The following is a 19,637-nucleotide window of genomic DNA, read 5'->3' as shown; positions in this document are numbered from 1 at the left end:
ATGAGCCATAATGGTAAACACTTCCTAAAAGATGAACAAATAACATTGTCCAATAGAGTACAATTTTAAAAGGCTTAATCACATTGTACTCACTTAAGCAGCACCACGACAGGAATAATGATGGAGAATTGACGCATTATTACATTGTATACATCAAACATAAAAAAACTGTGATGAGCCTGCAAAAACGTTATGAACTATAATTGGGGATAGTCCAAAAATGATCGTTATCAATTTTTTAAATCATAAAGATTCCGGTAAATCATGTTGAATCAATTAACCCATTGTTCCTATATAAAGAATGCTAAAGTGCGCGCCTTCCTAGGCTTTTCGAGGGTGATGAAAGGCTCCTGCCCATCCATTGCCAGTTGGCTAGCGACAGGAGCCTCGTGGGGCGGCTCCGGGCCATCTGATCTGCCTGGACGACTCGCAACCGGGCGACCCAGTCGGAAGCTCGATGACGGGTGGCCCAAGGGCGCGTGATCTCTATAGTCAGCGTGTGTCCATGACATGTGGAACCAAGGCGCATGATCTCTACAGTCGGGCGAAGAAAGCCTCCCAAGCGTCCGTTGCTGGGTAGATTGTGACAGAAGGCTCTCAGAAATGAATAAAATTAGTATCTTCAAGACCGTAATGTACTGTAGATATTACCTTATAGGAGATACTACAAGTTTTTTCAATCATTTTCATATTTCTGGTGATGTTAAGAATGACCGATGTACCAGAAGTCAAGGATGCGACCACCCTGAGAAATATGTATATAGATCAACTTTCATACCGCTGTACAGACTGAAACTAGTGAAGCCATCATTGATTGCTAGTTAGTGGTCATTTTCGTTCACATCTAAAGGTTGAACCTTGTTCATCTATATTAAAACAACCTATTTGTAAGTATGAGAGTATGGAATTTGATGATATTTAGGTGCTTGATTCTTGGATCTTATTCTATTATAGTGGTGAATCCTAATAACAGATTAAAATGCTATCACTACTGGGAAAAGGCTTATAGGTGGGGCACATTATTGGCGGGCACCGATAGATACATGCCACCGCTATTTCGTCTAAACAGTGGTGGGTACAAAAGAGGGCTGACAACAGGGGTGGGTACAGAAGAGGGCTGACAACAGGTATTGGATGTGCACTAGCGGGCAAAACATGCCGCCCTCCACTAATAAATTCTTACCATGTTAGTCATGGGCTAAATGTTTCGGTGGCACACATATACTTGTCATCCACCACTGCTAGCTCGTTTTGTAGTAGTGTATACTTTATAGAGTTTGTGGATCAATTATGCCAAAGTTGTGTATGACGCAACTTCCCGCTTAGTAGTGTAGGACAAAATTAAGAGAGACATTTACTTAGTTGTATTTTTTATAAAACATAATACTAAGAATATGCAGCAGAGTCCTGTTGTTTCCTAAAAAACATTTACTTAGTTGCTTACGAGTCTGCGCGATATGGTAGATAAGTTAGGACTTGTCTTTCCTGAAATTTAATTTGCAATATTTCATACGTATTCCTTTACTTTACAAAAACACCTAGGTATTTGAGTAATTTGATTTCTCCAGGCAATAAATACTTAAGTTATAATGCGTTATGCTGCTAACTTCGAAGAACCAAAATAGAGTAGACTATGCTTCAATACGAACATTTGATGGCAATAGTATTCCAAATATAAATCCGCTGTGTGTGTGTGTGTGTGAGCGCGCGCGCGTGCGTGCCTGCGTGCGTGTGGGTGTGCGTGCATGCGTGTGTGTGAAAAAACCATTCAAAAATTACACGTGTCATAAATTAGTTGGATGCAAGGCTGGTACTGATATAAAGAACAATTGACAAACCAGATGTGCATAGAACGCTCACCAATGCACATGGGTTTAATGTCTGCGAAGCTTTTCACACAACAATGGATTTTGAGTTATAAGGTTTCTATCTAAACGACTTTGTTTGGCACCGCTATGCACACATGTGAAGCTTTCTGCAATTGAGTTTTAGGGTTCTACGCAATTGGTTTGGGTGGCAACAACCAAATTTATTGCCAAAAAGTGGCCAAAAGTGGCATGTGAATTTTGACAAAGAAAGCATGAGATACAAGAAAGATGCAATTTTATTATTGATTGTCAAGATAGCAAAGCTTTTTTTTTTGCGGGGAAGGTTAGCAACGATTTTGACCTAGTAGCTATGTTATCTGGTAACCTGGTGCAAAATTCAATCATCTTGTTGCTTTTTTTAGGGAAACGGCAGGATTCTGCTCCATATTTGTATTGCTTTTCATTTTTTTATAAAAACTGCATTGAACCAGAGAGGTTCAACTGGAAAAAACAACTATACGGTATGAGAGAAAAATCATCTTTTTGATCCTCCATACCCAGTAGGACTGAATCTTTCAAGAACATCATCAGTTATCCTCTAAACTTATCTTAGACTAACCTTACACAAGGCATGTGTAATACATCTAGATGTGGGTCATATTAGATCAACTACGTTTGCAATCCTAATCCCTCGAATAAACCAATCGGAAAGTACCTAAAATCACTAGTAATTTCATGATGCAACAAGATCATGTACATGGACGAAAATAAGATATGCTATAATGCAAATCAAGAGATAAGTACTACAACAGAATGCCACAAATATTATTATAAAAATATTTCATGTTAAGACAACTAATAATGTTGTACTTCAAATATGGTCGTACAATCATCGCTACTATATATTTTTAAAGATTATTCTTATTACATAAAATTAATATACCGAAGACCTTCCACTACTTTAGATATCACCACACGAGTCAATTACTGTAGTTTTCTATACATTTGGATACATCTAATACTGTTAAGACTGATCGATGTACCGAAATTCAGGGCCGTGATCCCCCGAGAAATCTGGATAAAGATCAACGTTCATGCCACCTTCATGACATCAACAAATGAAGCCGCCTGGGATTTGAATGTTAGTGGCCATTTATAGTTCAGTTATAAAGGTTACAACAAACTTTGTTCATGATATACGACAACAACCTCACGCTTGGATGACATGAGTATGGACTTTTATGATTTTCAGGGTCGTTCGATCTTTGAGTATGATTTCCTGAATTTGGAATTTGCATATTTCATACTTCTTTGCTTTGCATCAAAACATATAACAACATCGGTGTTTGAGAAATATTTTCTCCCTTCACCTCAAATCAATTATCTCAAACACCACACCAAACAAGATATTGATTAACTAATGGACTAACCTGATTATATTATTTTCATTCAAAATACATTATGGTAACATAAGGCAAAGAGTGCACCCACACCAAAACAAAACACAAGACAAGAGTGAACAGATTACATGATTGGTAGAAGGAAACAACATGGTGATAAACAACACCATAGTAAACCCAATACATGGCAGCGACACATGAGAACAACAATGAAAATACATTGTAACTTAAATGATATATAGAATCAGATTGCCTCTGGATTATGATGGCACACGACTATGGGATCTCGGTGCATATTGCGCACGGCCGAGGCTAAACAGTAGGAGAATCAGGGAAATACCACGGCTTGGTGAAATTATCATCAGTCCCTTCTGTTGGAGCACTAGGAGTGACGGGAACGACGGACAACTTTGGTTTCTTGAACACCAGGTGGCGAGACGGAGCCCCTAGGTGTTTACTTGAGGAGCTTAAGCAGCTTTCTGCATGCGCCACGATCTCCATCCGTCGGATCGGCTGCTGTGGCTGTGGAGCAGGTGCGTGCACGCGCGTTGGCTGTAGGCCGAGACGTGCTCGTGCCGGAAGCGGCATGTGCATGAAAGGATATGCTGGCACCGGTGGGGTGTCGCTGGCGGGTGCTTCAAAGGGGAATGGAAAGTAAATTTCCAGCTTGGGCGGCAGTGGAGGCGGTGCTGTGGGATCCAATGGCTGTTGTTTAATGGTTAATTGAGTCTGAAGTACAGAAATGCGTAGATGTCTCTAATTTTTGCTGGACTTTCTAGAATATTGTTCTTTCACCTTTTGTGCTTTTAGTACATAATAGATTCCTCATCTTGTTGGCTGTGAATTTATTGAAATGCTTCATCATTATACTGCTTGTTTCAATTGACTAAAGTATGAATAGAAATTTAGGACTTAGTTTGAGTACCACCGCGGCGAGGGCGGGTGAGAAGACGAAGAATCTCCAGGACATGATCACGGTGGTGATGCTGTACACAGTGATCATGTAGAAGATGTCGTACATGATGATGAGGAAGATCAAGACGAAGGGCATGATCATGAAGATGAAGATGCCGGAGCAGACGACGATGGAGGCTGGGTACAGGACCCTCATATTCAAGAGCTGCTTCTCAAGCAGACGGATAACGTAAGAGCTGCCGCCTGAGAGAAAGCCAAGCTGGATCAACTGGAGATAGACGCGGTTACTCCATTGTATGAAGGATGCAGGCCCGAGGATACCCGCCTGAAAGTAACGCTCATGGCTCTGGAGATGAAGGTAAAACACAAAATGACCGACGCATACTTCGACGAGAACATGTCATTCTGACACGAACGTCTTCCCAAGGGGAACAAGTGCCCGACCAGTTTCGAGGAGGCGAAGAAAATCATGTGTCCTCTGAATTTGCAGCACATGAAATACCATGTGTGCATGAACAATTGCATCATTTATCGGGACGAGCACGCGGAGTCTACCATATGTCCGCTGTGCGGCGTCACTCGATACAAGAAGAGGAAGAAAGCTCCTCGAAAATCGGTGTGGTACTTTCCGATCACTCCTTGTCTGCAGCGGTATTTCGCGGACCCTAAGGTAGCAAAGCTCCTGCGTTGGCATGCGGATAAGGAGGAGAATAAGCGGGAAGATGACGGAAATGATCCGGAGATAAATAAAAAAGACAAGATGCTGAGTCACCCTAAGGATGCAAGCCAGTGGCAAGCGTTGAACTTCAAATACCCAGAATTTGGGAAGGATCCAAGGAACATCGTGCTGGGCGCGAGCACCGATGCAGGTGGGGCTGGAGGAGGATCAGCCTCTAGTAAGCTCCCTCTCTCTGTACTTTCTTGTGATAGACTCTCATGCTTTCATGCAAGTGTGTAACTGTATTATTATTATTATTATTATTATTATTATTATTATTATTATTATTATTATTACTATTATTATTAGTACTATTATTATTATTATTATTATTTTGATATTTATGAGTATTTGCAGGAGCTGATGCAGGCAGAGAGGAGGAGGAGGATGAGCCTCTGGTAAGCTCTCTCTCCATTTAGTTTCTTGTGTCTCTCATGCTTCGATGCAAGTGTGTAACTGTATTCTTTGTTGCTAATTACCAGTCCGCTTTCCTTCTGACCGCCAAATGCAAGGCTCTACGATGGGCATATTTGATCGAATTGGCGACCTCAATCATAGGATGGTTTGGCTCATTCTCTTTTAATAAAATTGTCATCATAGGGAATGCCATAATGACGGACCCATTAGCTATACATTTCACAAAACAAGATGGGAATAGCAGTTGAGCATTGCCTCATAAAATCAGCGACACTTATTTTGGGACGGATGGAGTATAGGCTAAAAGCACAATAGAGAGGAAAAGGAACAATATTCCAGAAAATCCAACAAAACATAGAGACATTTGGCCATTTTACCAAAGCAGCGACCCTTATTTTGGGACTGAGGGAGTAATAGATAGATTTCTCATCTTGTTTGGCTGTGAATTTATTGAAGTGCTTCATCATTATACTGTTTTATATGATTAAATCATGAATAGAAAATTAGGAATTAATTGATGGACCAACCATTCTAGGATTCAGACTACCTTACATAAAGCATGCCATGTTATATTAGTGTTAACATGCTTAAGTTTGCATTTGCACAGGTTGAAGTTGGTACAAACTAACAAGTTATTATTATCTTTTTCGGTATTTATGAAGCAGTTGGAGGAGCCGCTGCAGGAGGAGGTGGAGGAGAACAATGAGGCGCATGTAAGCCCCCTCTTCAGTTTACTTTCTTGTGTCAGTCTCTCTTGCTTTAATTTGAGCTAAATGTGTCACTTATCTGTTGTTGTTAATTTAGCAACCTGCTTTCCTACTGACCAGTAAATGCAAGGCTACGATGGGTATATTTTATTGAATCGATAATCTCAATCCTAGGATGGTTGTGTTCATTACGATTCCATCAAGGAATTTTTGTGGCACCAACGTGTCCTTCATCTTCAAATAATACTGCTAGCATATTTTAAGGACACAACATGTCCTTCAAAAAACACGTTAAACTTTTGTACCCCTTCATCTATCAAGTGATTTTTGTATTTGCAATGTGAGTAGGTATGATTAACATCTTTCTTTTTTGCCGCTGGCTGCTATTTTAGTATCCTGGCTGTACCGTTATGGGATATATGAAGCAAGTTTTTTGTAGCTATAATAGGATTGTAATAAAGCGGCGGATCTAGGATTTGAGTTATTGACCAATATGGGGGCAATCATAGACAACATCACAACGGGTAGCAATTTTTTTCGGTCAACCACGTTACAAATAGTTATTGAAGTCCTGATGCATCAGAATTCTGGCATATCGGATGAGAATTTACCAAAAGTATTATACAGATTGTTTAACAATAGTTTTACACAATGGCCGTGAGCTCACACCAAGCGACAACACACGACCTCATGTCACCTGCAGCTACTGAACTCCACTCGCTACCTCACAGACCTAACCCTCTATTGTTCCGCATGCTCGCTCAGCCGCTTTTGCCGCCACCAGTGGCATTGAATTCATGACTAAGGTTTTTTTCAATTGCTCATGGCCTAGTTGTATTGCGCATGTTTTCATCTGTTTTTAACTTTTTACAGTGGAAGTGTCTCGATTTATTTATATATTGACTATAGTAGACATGAAGACTAGATGTGTGCTGGACTAGGTTGTGGACTGCGTTCCAAATATTTGTGGGCACCATATTCTAACACTGAATCTGCCCATGTTGTAATATAACACGTTAAACGCCAATTTAAGTTATAGAATAGTGAAGTGGTCGATTGATTGTTTAATTTCAGGTTGATTCCTTCACCCAGATTTGTACAACCGTTCTCTCTCTTAATTCCTTGGTTTTGTGGAGAGTACTTATTGCTGTTCTTGTGTAAACATTATTTGATTTTCACATGAAAGTTTTCTTACTCATAAAACAGCAACAATGCCTACTGAAACAAGTGGGCTGGTTGAGATGTTCCATGGTTCCCTTATAACGACTTCAAAGAGCGGTGTGTCGTGACCATGGCAGCGGTGCCTCGGTGCTGCGATCACCTCCTTAACCAGTCTGGCCGGCGGAGGGTAGGGGAAGTTGAGCTTTGCCTTTATGCCCTTCAACTCCCTAGCCGCGAGGTCGTAGGCGCACGCGGTGACCTCGGGGGAAGAGTACGTCCCCAGCCACAACTGTGTCTTCGTCACCGGGTGCTTGATCGTTGCCGTGAACTTGCCCTCCCCCTTCTTTCTCACTCCAGTTAACTTGCTGTTCTCACCCACTGCTGCGGCTGCCATGGCCTTTACGACAGTCGAACGGAGGTAGATTCCCTTTGAGGTGGATGCCGGATGTGTGCAAGACGATGGATATTAATAGCGGGTTTTGTGCAGCTTACCCAGCCGGCATCATGCCGTGCGTCGCGTACGTATGTTTCAGCTTCATTGGAACCACGCCGCCTCACCAGGAATGGAGAGTGGTTATAAAGACTGACAAAAAATACATATGATGGCGTGCACGTAAAGCTTGCATTGTTACTTTTAACTTTTGTTTTGGTTGTATATCTCCTACTCCCTCTGTCCCATAATATAATAACATTTTTGATACTAGTATAAAAACGTTCTTATATTATCGGATGGAGAGTATAGCTTATACTCGTATACACGATTGCTGGTCATGCGGCTGCTTTCTCGCGCGTCCTCGCTTGGAACGGAACACGACAAAAGATATATATCATGGCGTGTACGTAAAGGGATTAAGTACACTAGTACAGCTTGCATTGCTGATTTTACTGCTTTCATCGCTTTGCCGTTCTGTTCTCGCGCGGATGCATGCGTCTCCTCGGTCGAGCGTGCGCTCTCGTACCTGAAAGTCACCGGATACGGGCACTTTTCATGTCAGTCTAGCTTATCGTCTGATGCCCCGGATGAGGATGAGGTGATCAGACCTAGATTACGTGTGTTTAGCTGATGGGAACCACACTTTTCTGCTGCTTATACATATATTGTGTGAAGTTTGTCTTTTCTTAAACGAATGTTGTCTTTTCTCCCATTGCATTTCTTTCCAACGTGGCTAAGCATCATTGCTAAGTTAGGAATTTAACGGTTTAAGTAATTTTCAAAATAAATTAAATTAGTTTTTCTGATAAAAAAACATCTCAAGTCAGATTGTCAGATTAATATTCGGTATTTCTATTTTTATCATTTCCATAAATGTATCTCCAAAAAGTCTTATAGCATTATAGAGTTTTTCAAGAAAATAGGCTCTAGGGTATCTTCAATGCTATCCCCCAAAATGGACATTAATATCTGTCCACGGACAGTGATACAGGAGTCGGCCATTCAACCCTATCCATCAAACGTCCGGACACACTTTAAACGGTATTTGAACAAACTGGATGATCCTTTAAACCGGTCTAAATTCATGACATTTTTTGCATATTTCATTTTAAAAAGTGTACATGACATTTTTTAACATAAAATGTTAATCTAGTCTAAATCTTCGCCAGCCGTGGAGGCGTCCTTGTTCCATGTCCCGTCTTCCCCATGTCCGGCATCTTTGCCGGGCCTGAGCTCCACGAAGTGAAGTTGTGGCTGACCGGCGATGAAGAGTAAGAAATGGGACACGGGCATGCCCACATGGGATACGAACCCCTTCTTCTCCCATGTCCTACTTTTCCTTGTCGAATTGCGTTGCTTGGATGTCGTCAGTCAATTTGAGGTCCAAGATGGACGTGGAACGGGCCAGACTCGTTGTCCTTGTGGCCCGACGGGAACCACGGGTGACGCGGAGCTGCCTATGTAACCGTTCCCGTTCCCGATCGCCTAAGCCGTCATGCCCACCTCCACCGTTATAGCGTTGCAGCCGGCACGAGCGCTGCACGTGCTCCCGTAGAGCGCTACCTGTTGTTCGACGAAGTTCGGCTCCTCCGAAGCCATGGCCGCCGTGGCCTCCCTGCTTGCAACGTCGCCATAGATTTTGGCCCTCAGCCTGCCGGTAATGCGGGAGGTTGGAAAGGTTGTAGCCTTGCTCCTCCGGCGCCAGCCAAAACATCAACACTAGTGGTGTCGGCTGCTCCTCCATCATGGCGATGTTGAAGTGTGGTTTCACCATGGACCTGTGTGAGCGGGGGCGCCGGCTCATCGTCACGTCGTCGTCTCTCACCTCCGGCGAACCAGCCTCTATTCGTCACACATGACGGTGCTGCTAGTCAGCCGCAAGCCTGGCCAACTCGTGCTTCTTCTCCGCTGAGAGGGTCTCCCACTTTGCTCTAGAGCTTGTCGTGGCAAAGGTGGTGCACAGAGGAATAAAAATGGACGTGGTGTGGTGCGGATCATGTTGTGCGCGGCCATGTATAAATAAAGGGCATCGACCAAGTCAAACATCAAGTTGTTTCAGTGCGGACACTGGAGTGGGTTTCTCGGCTATCACGTCTGTTTAATGTCGACACACAGATAGATGAGCACCCGACTTCAATGCGGTAGATAGTCATCTCATCACCCCATCCGGTCACGTCTCTCCGGCATTGAACAGGCGTGGAGACCATGACGTGACGGGGGTGGCGCACTCGGGCAGCACTCCCATTCAATGATGGCTCTAGTGACCGGTCGCGTCCCCTCTAGGCCGGCCTGAATGCAGCGTGGATAGTGGAGATGCAGTTGCGCCGGAGATGGCGCGTGCTCGAGAGAATATTTTGATTGGACCGGGGTGCTGAACTAGTACGTTGTGGGGGTTCGTAAGCCTGCTCACCTCCCCCTGCTTTGCATCCAGTTGGCGGGATTTCTGACAAGCCAATGCATCCACACATCAATGGGTACATCATGGATGGCTTGCTACTCCAAGACACCTCGATGCCCTTAGTATGGTAAGTAAACAATACAATCTTTGTGTTAAATAAAATATCACAATTGTAGAAAAGAATTTAATCATGCCTTTTTAAGGATCATTTTTTCATAATTTTATTTGTATGAGCCATAATGGTAAACACTTCCTAAAAGATGAACAAATAACATTGTCCAATAGAGTACAATTTTAAAAGGCTTAATCACATTGTACTCATTTAAGCAGCACCACTAAAGGAATACAATTTGTTTGCCACATCAAGAATCCATAACATACAATAGTACTTGTCAAAAAGAATGAGAACACTTCATAGACAATACATATTTAATTATATCAAAAATAAAATAAAATATAACAACTAATATGGGTATAAATATTATTTTCATACTACTTCGTCAAGTTAAAGAGGAAAAAACAACATCTTCCATAATATTCCCATAAATAATGATGGAGAATTGACGCTTATTACATTGTATACATCAAACATAAAAAAACTGTGATGAGCCTGCAAACACGTTATGAACTATAATTGGGGATAGTCCAAAAATGATCGTTATCAATTTTTTAAATCATAAAGATTCCGGTAAATCATGTTGAATCAATTAACCCATTATTCCTATATAAAGAATGCTAAAGTGCGGGCCTTCCTAGGCTTTTCGAGGGTGAGGAAAGGCTCCTGCCCATCCATTGCCAGTTGGCTAGCGACAGGAGCCTCGTGGGGCGGCTCCGGGCCATCTGATCTGCCTGGACGGCTCGCAACCGGGCGACCCAGTTGGAAGCTCGATGACGGGTGGCCCAAGGGCGCGTGATCTCTATAGTCAGCGTGTATCCATGACATGTGGAACCAAGGCGCATGATCTCTACAGTCGGGCGAAGAAAGCCTCCCAGTCGTCCGTTGCTGGGTAGATTGTGACAGAAGGCTCCCAGAGATGAATAAAATTAGTATCTTCAAGACCGTAATGTACTGTAGATATTACGTTATAGGAGATACTACAAGTTTTTTCAATCATTTTCATATTTATGGTGATGTTAAGAATGACCGATGTACCAGAATTCAAGGATGCGACCACCCTGAGAAATATGTATATAGATCAACTTTCATACCGCTGAAACTAGTGAAGCCATCATTGATTGCTAGTTAGTGGTCATTTTCGTTCACATCTAAATGTTGAACCTTGTTCATCTATATTAAAACAACCTATTTGTAAGTATGAGAGTATGGAATTTGATGATATTGAGGTGCTTGATTCTTGGATCTTATTCTATTATAGTGGTGAATCCTAATAACAGATTAAAATGATATCACTACATGGAAAATGCTTATAGGTGGGGCACATTATTGGCGGGCACCGATAGGTACATGCCACCGCTATTTCGTCTAGACAGTGGTGGGTACAAAAGAGGGCTGACAACAGGGGTGGGTACAGAAGAGGGCTGACAACAGGTATTGGATGTGCACTAGCGGGCAAAACATGCCACCCTCCACTAATAAATTCTTACCATGTTAGTGATGGGCTAAATGTTTCGGTGGCACACATATACTTGTCATCCACCACTGCTAGCTCGTTTTGTAGTAGTGTATACTTTACAGAGTTTGTGGATCAATTATGCCAAAGTTGTGTATGACGCAACTTCCCGCTTAGTAGTGTAGGACAAAATTAAGAGAGACATTTACTTAGTTGTATTTTTTATAAAACATAATACTAAGAATATGCAGCAGAGTCCTGTTGTTTCCTAAAAAATATTTACTTAGTTGCTTACGAGTCTGCGCGATATGGTAGATAAGTTAGGACTTGTCTTTCCTGAAATTTAATTTGCAATATTTCATACGTATTCCTTTACTTTACAAAAACACCTAGGTATTTGAGTAATTTGATTTCTCCAGGCAATAAATACTTAAGTTATAATGCGTTATGCTGCTAACTTCGAAGAACCAAAATAGAGTAGACTATGCTTCAATATGAACATTTGATGGCAATAGTATTCCAAATATAAATCCGCTGTGTGTGTGTGCGCGCGCGCGCGTGTGTGCCTGCGTGCGTGTCGGTGTGCGTGCATGCGTGTGTGTGACAAAACCATTCAAAAATTACACGTGTCATAAATTAGTTGGATGCAAGGCTGGTACTGATATAAAGAACAATTGACAAACCAGATGTGCATAGAACGCTCACCAATGCACATGGGTTTAATGTCTGCGAAGCTTTTCACACAACAATGGGTTTTGAGTTATAGGGTTTCTATCTAAACGACTTTGTTTGGCACCGCTATGCACACATGTGAAGCTTTTTGCAATTGAGTTTTAGGGTTCTACGCAATTGGTTTGGGTGGCAACAACCAAATTTATTGCCAAAAAGTGGCCAAAAGTGGCATGTGAATTTTGACAAAGAAAGCATGATATACAAGAAAGATGCAATTTTATTATTGAGTGTCAAGATAGCAAAGCTTTTTTTTTTGCGGGGAAGGTTAGCAACGATTTTGACCTAGTAGCTATGTTATCTGGTAACCTGGTGCAAAATTCAATCATCTTGTTGCTTTTTTTAGGGAAACGGCAGGATTCTGCTGCATATTTGTATTGCTTTTCATTTTTTTATAAAAAGTGCATTGAACCAGAGAGGTTCAACTGGAAAAAACAACTATACGGAATGAGAGAAAAATCATCTTTTTGATCCTCCATACCCAGTAGGACTGAGTCTTTCAAGAACATCATCGGTTATCCTCTAAACTTATCTTAGACTAACCATACACAAGGCATGTGTAATACATCTAGATGTGGGTCATATTAGATCAACTACGTTTGCAATCCTAATCCCTCGAATAAACCAATCGGAAAGTACCTAAAATCACTAGTAATTTCATGATGCAACAAGATCATGTACATGGACGAAAATAAGATATGCTATAATGCAAATCAAGAGATAAGTACTACAACAGAATGCCACAAATATTATTATAAAAATATTTCATGTTAAGACAACTAATAACGTTGTACTTCAAATATGGTCGTACAATCATCGCTACTATATATTTTTAAAGATTATTCTTATTACATAAAATTAATATACCGAAGACCTTCCACTACTTTAGATATCACCACGCGAGTTAATTACTGTAGTTTTCTATACATTTGGATACATCTAATACTGTTAAGACCGATCGATGTACCAAAATTCAGGGCCGTGATCCCCCGAGAAATCTGGATAAAGATCAACATTCATGCCGCCTTCATGACATCAACAAATGAAGCCGCCTGGGATTTGAATGTTAGTGGCCATTTATAGTTCAGTTAAAAAGGTTACAACAAACTTTGTTCATGATATACTACAACAACCTCACGCTTGGATGACATGAGTATGGACTTTTATGATTTTCAGGGTCGTTCGATCTTTGAGTATGATTTCCTGAATTTGGAATTTGCATATTTCATACTTCTTTGCTTTGCATCAAAACATATAACAACATCGGTGTTTGAGAAATATTTTCTCCCTTCACCTCAAATCAATTATCTCGAACACCACACCAAACAAGATATTGATTAACTAATGGACTAACCTGATTATATTATTTTCATTCAAAATACATTATGGTAACATAAGACAAAGAGTGCACCCACACCAAAACAAAACACAAGACAAGAGTGAACAGATTACATGATTGGTAGAAGGAAACAACATGGTGATAAACAACACCATAGTAAACCCAACACATGGCAGCGACACATGAGAACAACAATGAAAATACATTGTAACTTAAATGATATATAGATTCAGATTGCCTCTAGATTATGATGGCACACGACTATGGGATCTCGGTGCATATTGCGCACGGCCGAGGCTAAACAGTAGGAGAATCAGGGAAATACCACGGCTTGGTGAAATTATCATCAGTCCCTTCTGTTTGAGCACTAGGAGTGACGGGAACGACGAACAACTTTGGTTTCTTGAACACCAGGTGGCGAGACGGAGCCCCTAGGTGTTTACTGGAGGAGCTTAAGCAGCTTTCTGCATGCGCCACGATCTCCATCCGTTGGATCGGCTGCTGTGGCTGTGGAGCAGGTGCGTGCACGCGCGTTGGCTGTAGGCCGAGACGTGCTCGTGCCAGAAGCGGCATGTGCATGAAAGGATATGCTAGCACCAGTGGGGTGTCGCTGGCGGGTGCTTCAAAGGGGAATGGAAAGTAAACTTCCACCTTGGGCGGCAGTGGAGGCGGTGCTGTGGGATCCAATGGCTGTTGTTTAATGGTTAATTGAGTATGAAGTACAGAAATGCGTAGATGTCTCTAATTTTTGCTGGACTTTCTAGAATATTGTTCTTTCACCTTTTGTGCTTTTAGTACATAATAGATTCCTCATCTTGTTGGCTGTGAATTTATTGAAATGCTTCATCATTATACTGCTTGTTTCATTTGACTAAAGTATGAATAGAAATTTAGGACTTAGTTTGAGTACCACCGCGGCGAGGGCGGGCGAGAAGACGAAGAATCTCCAGGACATGATCACGGCGGTGATGCTGTACACAGTCATCATGTAGAAGATGTCGTACATGATGATGAGGAAGATCAAGATGAAGGGCATGATCATGAAGATGAAGATGCCGGAGCAGACGACGATGGAGGGTGGGTACAGGACCCTCATATTCAAGATCTGCTTCTCAAGCAGACGGATAACGCAAGAGCTGCCGCCTGAGAGAAAGCCAAGCTGGATCAACTGGAGATAGACGCGGTTACTCCATTGTATGAAGGATGCAGGCCCGAGGATACCCGCCTGAAAGTAACGCTCATGGCTCTGGAGATGAAGGTAAAACACAAAATGACCGACGCATACTTCGACGAGAACATGTCATTCTGGCACGAACGTCTTCCCAAGGGGAACAAGTGCCCGACCAGTTTCGAGGAGGCGAAGAAAATTGTGTGTCCTCTGGATTTACAGCACGTGAAATACCTTGTGTGCATGAACAATTGCATCATTTATCGGGACGAGCACGCGGAGTCTACCATATGTCCGGTGTGCGGCGTCACTCGATACAAGAAGAGGAAGAAAGCTCCTCGAAAATCGGTGTGGTACTTTCCGATCACTCCTTGTCTGCAGCGGTATTTCGCGGACCCTAAGGTAGCAAAGCTCCTGCGTTGGCATGCGGATAGGGAGGAGAATAAGCGGGAAGATGACGGAAATGATACATAGATAAATAAAAAAGACAAGATGCTGAGTCACCCTAAGATGCAAGCTAGTGGCAAGCGTTGAACTTCAAATACCCAGAATTTGGGAAGGATCCAAGGAACATCGTGCTGGGCGCGAGCACCGATGCAGGTGGGGCTGGAGGAGGATCAGCCTCTAGTAAGCTCCCTCTCTCTGTACTTTCTTGTGATAGACTCTCATGCTTCCATGCTAGTGTGTAACTGTATTATTATTATTATTATTATTATTATTATTATTATTATTATTATTATTAGTACTATTATTATTATTATTATTATTTTGATATTTACGAGTATTTGCAGGAGCTGATGCAGGCAGAGGAGGAGGAGGAGGATGAGCCTCTGGTAAGCTCTCTCTCCATTTAGTTTCTTGTGTCTCTCATGCTTCGATGCAAGTGTGTAACTGTATTCTTTGTTGCTAATTACCAGTCCGCTTTCCTTCTGACCGCCAAATGCAAGGCTCTACGATGGGCATATTTGATTGAATTGGCGACCTCAATCATAGGATGGTTTGGCTCATTCTCTTTTAATAAAATTGTCATCATAGGGAATGCCATAATGACGGACCCATTAGCTATACATTTCACAAAACAAGATGGGAATAGCAGTTGAGCATTGCCTCATAAAATCAGCGACACTTATTTTGGGACGGATGGAGTATAGGCTAAAAGCACAATAGAGAGGAAAAAGGAACAATATTCAGAAAATCCAACAAAACATAGAGACATTTGGCCATTTTACCAAAGTAGCGACCCTTATTTTGGGACTGAGGGAGTAATAGATAGATTTCTCATCTTGTTTGGCTGTGAATTTATTGAAGTGCTTCATCATTATACTGTTTTATATGATTAAATCATGAATAGAAAATTAGGAATTAATTGATGGACCAACCATCCTAGGATTGAGACTACCTTACATAAAGCATGCCCATGTTATATTAGTGTTAACATGCTTAAGTTTGCATTTGCACAGGTTGAAGTTGGTACAAACTAACAAGTTATTATTATCTTTTTTGGTATTTATGAAGCAGTTGGAGGAGCCGCTGCAGGAGGAGGTGGAGGAGAACAATGAGGCGCATGTAAGCCCCCTCTTCAGTTTACTTTCTTGTGTCAGTCTCTCTTGCTTTAATTTGAGCTAAATGTGTCACTTATCTGTTGTTATTAATTTAGCAACCTGCTTTCCTACTCACCAGTGAATGCAAGGCTACGATGGGTATATTTTATCGAATTGATAATCTCAATCCTAGGATGGTTGTGTTCATTACGATTCCATCAAGGGATTTTTGTAGCACCAACGTGTCCTTCATCTTCAAATAATACTGCTAGCATATTTTATGGACACAACTTGTCCCTCAAAAAACAACGTTAAACTATTGTACCCCTTCATCTATCAAGTGATTTTCGTATTTGCAATGTGAGTAGGTATGATTAACATCTTTCTTTTTTGCCGCTGGCTGCTACTTTAGTATCCTGGCTGTACCGTTATGGGATATATGAAGCAAGTTTTTGTAGCTATAATAGGATTGTAATAAAGCGGCGGATCTAGGATTTGAGTAATTGACCAATATGGGGGCATTCATAGACAACATCACAACGGATAGCAATTTTTTTCCGTCAACCACGTTACAAATAGTTATTGAAGTCCTGATGCATCATAATTCTGGCATAGCGGATGAGAATTTACCAAAAGTATTATACAGATTGTTTAACAATAGTTTTACACAATGGCCGTGAGCTCACACCAAGCGACAACACACGACCTCATGTCACCTGCAGCTACTGAACTCCACTCGCTACCTCACAGACCTAACCCTCTATTGTTCCGCATGCTCGCTCAGCCGCTTTTGCCGCCACCAGTGGCATTGAATTCATGACTATGGTTTTTTCAATTGCTCATGGCCTAGTTGTATTGCGCATGTTTTCATCTGTTTTTAACTTTTTACAGTGGAAGTGTCTCGATTTATTTATATATTGACTATAGTAGACATGAAGACTAGATGTGTGCTGGACTAGGTTGTGGACTGCGTTCCAAATATTTGTGGGCACCATATTCTAACACTGAATCTGCCCATGTTGTAATATAACAAGTTAAACGCCCATTTATGTTATAGAATGGTGAAGTGGTCGATTGATTGTTTAATTTCGGGTTGATTCCTTCACCCAGATTTGTACAACCGTTCTCTCTCTTAATTCCTTGGTTTTGTGGAGAGTACTTATTGCTGTTCTTGTGTAAACATTATTTGATTTTCACATGAAAGTTTTCTTACTCATAAAAACAGCAACAATGCCTACTGAAACAAGTGGGCTGGTTGAGATGTTCCATGGTTCCCTTATAACGACTTCAAAGAGCGGTGTGTCGTGACCATGGCAGCGGTGCCTCGGTGCTGCGATCACCTACTTAACCAGTCTGGCCGGCGGAGGGTAGGGGAAGTTGAGCTTTGCCTTTATGCCCTTCAACTCCCTAGCCGCGAGGTCGTAGGCGCACGCGGTGACCTCGGGGGAAGAGTACGTCCCCAGCCACAACTGTGTCTTCGTCACCGGGTGCTTGATCGTTGCCGTGAACTTGCCCTCCCCCTTCTTTCTCACTCCAGTTAACTTGCTGTTCTCACCCACTACTGCGGCTGCCATGGCCTTTACGACAGTCGAACGGAGGTAGATGCCCTTTGAGGTGGATGCCGGATGTGTGCAAGACGATGGATATTAATAGCGGGTTTTGCGCAGCTTACCCAGCCGGCATCATGCCGTGCGTCGCGTACGTATGTTTCAGCTTCATTGGAACCACGCCGCCTCACCATGAATGGAGAGTGGTTATAAAGACTGACAAAAAATACATATGATGGCGTGCACGTAAAGCTTGCATTGTTACTTTTAACTTTTGTTTTGGTTGTATATCTCCTACTCCCTCTGTCCCATAATATAATAACATTTTTGATACTAGTATAAAAACGTTCTTTTATTATCGGATGGAGAGTATAGCTTATACTCGTATACATGATTGCTGGTCATGCGGCTGCTTTCTCGCGCGTCCTCGCTTGGAACGGAACACGACAAAAGATATATATCATGGCGTGTACGTAAAGGGATTAAGTACACTAGTACAGCTTGTATTGCTGATTTTACTGCTTTCATCGCTTTGCCGTTCTGTTCTCGCGCGGATGCATGCGTCTCCACGGTCGAGCGTGCGCTCTCGTACCTGAAAGTCACCGGATACGGGCACGTTTCATGTCAGTCTAGCTTATCGTCTGATGCCCCGGATGAGGATGAGGTGATCAGACCTAGATTACGTGTGTTTAGCTGATGGGAACCACACTTTTCTGCTGCTTATACATATATTGTGTGAAGTTTGTCTTTTCTTAAACGAATGTTGTCTTTTCTTCCATTGCATTTCTTTCCAACGTGGCTAAGCATCATTGCTAAGTTAGGAATTTAACGGTTTAAGTAATTTTCAAAATAAATTAAATTATTATTTTCTGATAAAAAAACATCTCAAGTCAGATTGTCAGATTAATATTCGGTATTTCTATTTTTATCATTTCCATAAATGTATCTCCAAAAAGTCTTATAGCATTCTAGAGTTTTTGAAGAAAAAAGGCACTAGGTATCTTCAATGCTATCCCCCAAAACGGACGTTAGTATCTGTCCACGGACAGTGATACAGGAGTCGGCCATTCAACCCTATCCATCAAACGTCCGGACACACTTTAAACGGTATTTGAACAAACTGGATGATCCTTTAAACCGGTCTAAATTCATGACATTTTTTGCATATTTCATTTTAAAAAGTGTACATGACATTTTTTAACATAAAATGTTAATCTAGTCTAAATCTTCGCCAGCCGTGGAGGCGTCCTTGTTCCATGTCCCGTCTTTCCCATGTCCGGCATCTTTGCCGGGCCTGAGCTCCACGAAGTGAAGTTGTGGCTCACCGGCGATGAAGAGTAAGAAATGGGACACGGGCATGCCCACATGGGATACGAACCCCTTCTTCTCCCATGTCCTACTTTTCCTTGTCGAATTGCGTTGCTTGGATGTCGTCAGTCAATTTGAGGTCCAAGATGGACGTGGAACGGGCCAGACTCGTTGTCCTTGTGGCCCGACGGGAACCACGGGTGACGCGGAGCTGCCTATGTAACCGTTCCCGTTCCCGATCGCCTAAGCCGTCGTGCCCGCCTCCACCGTTATAGCGTTGCAGCCGGCACGAGCGCTGCACGTGCTCCCGTAGAGCGCTACCTGTTGTTCGACGAAGTTCGGCTCCTCCGAAGCCATGGCCGCCGTGGCCTCCCTGCTTGCAAAGTCGCCATAGATTTTGGCCCTCAGCCTGCCGGTAATGCGGGAGGTTGGAAAGGCTGTAGCCTTGCTCCTCCGGCGCCAGCCAAAACATCAACA

The 19,637-nt window shown here is 42.2% G+C and overlaps 1 protein-coding gene and 1 pseudogene across 1 annotated transcript; both read right to left on the bottom strand.

The window, feature by feature from the left end:
* Window positions 1-3,520: 3,520 nt before the first annotated feature.
* Window positions 3,521-7,520, bottom strand: LOC123161941 (ethylene-responsive transcription factor ABI4-like). Its single transcript, XM_044579751.1, has 3 exons — window positions 7,230-7,520; window positions 6,185-6,193; window positions 3,521-3,913 (listed from the first exon to the last, which is right to left on the bottom strand). Exons 1-3 carry the CDS (start codon window positions 7,518-7,520, stop codon window positions 3,521-3,523), a joined length of 693 nt encoding a protein of 230 aa, XP_044435686.1.
* A 6,373-nt stretch (window positions 7,521-13,893) lies between these two features.
* LOC123162012 (ethylene-responsive transcription factor ERF112-like) lies at window positions 13,894-17,879 on the bottom strand (annotated as a pseudogene).
* Window positions 17,880-19,637: the final 1,758 nt, after the last annotated feature.

Source organism: Triticum aestivum, chromosome 7B (genome assembly GCF_018294505.1).
Source record: "Triticum aestivum cultivar Chinese Spring chromosome 7B, IWGSC CS RefSeq v2.1, whole genome shotgun sequence".
Classification (NCBI taxonomy): Eukaryota; Viridiplantae; Streptophyta; class Magnoliopsida; order Poales; family Poaceae; genus Triticum; species Triticum aestivum.
Note: the sequence above shows the minus strand (reverse complement) of the source record. Positions and strands in the feature narration are given on the sequence as shown.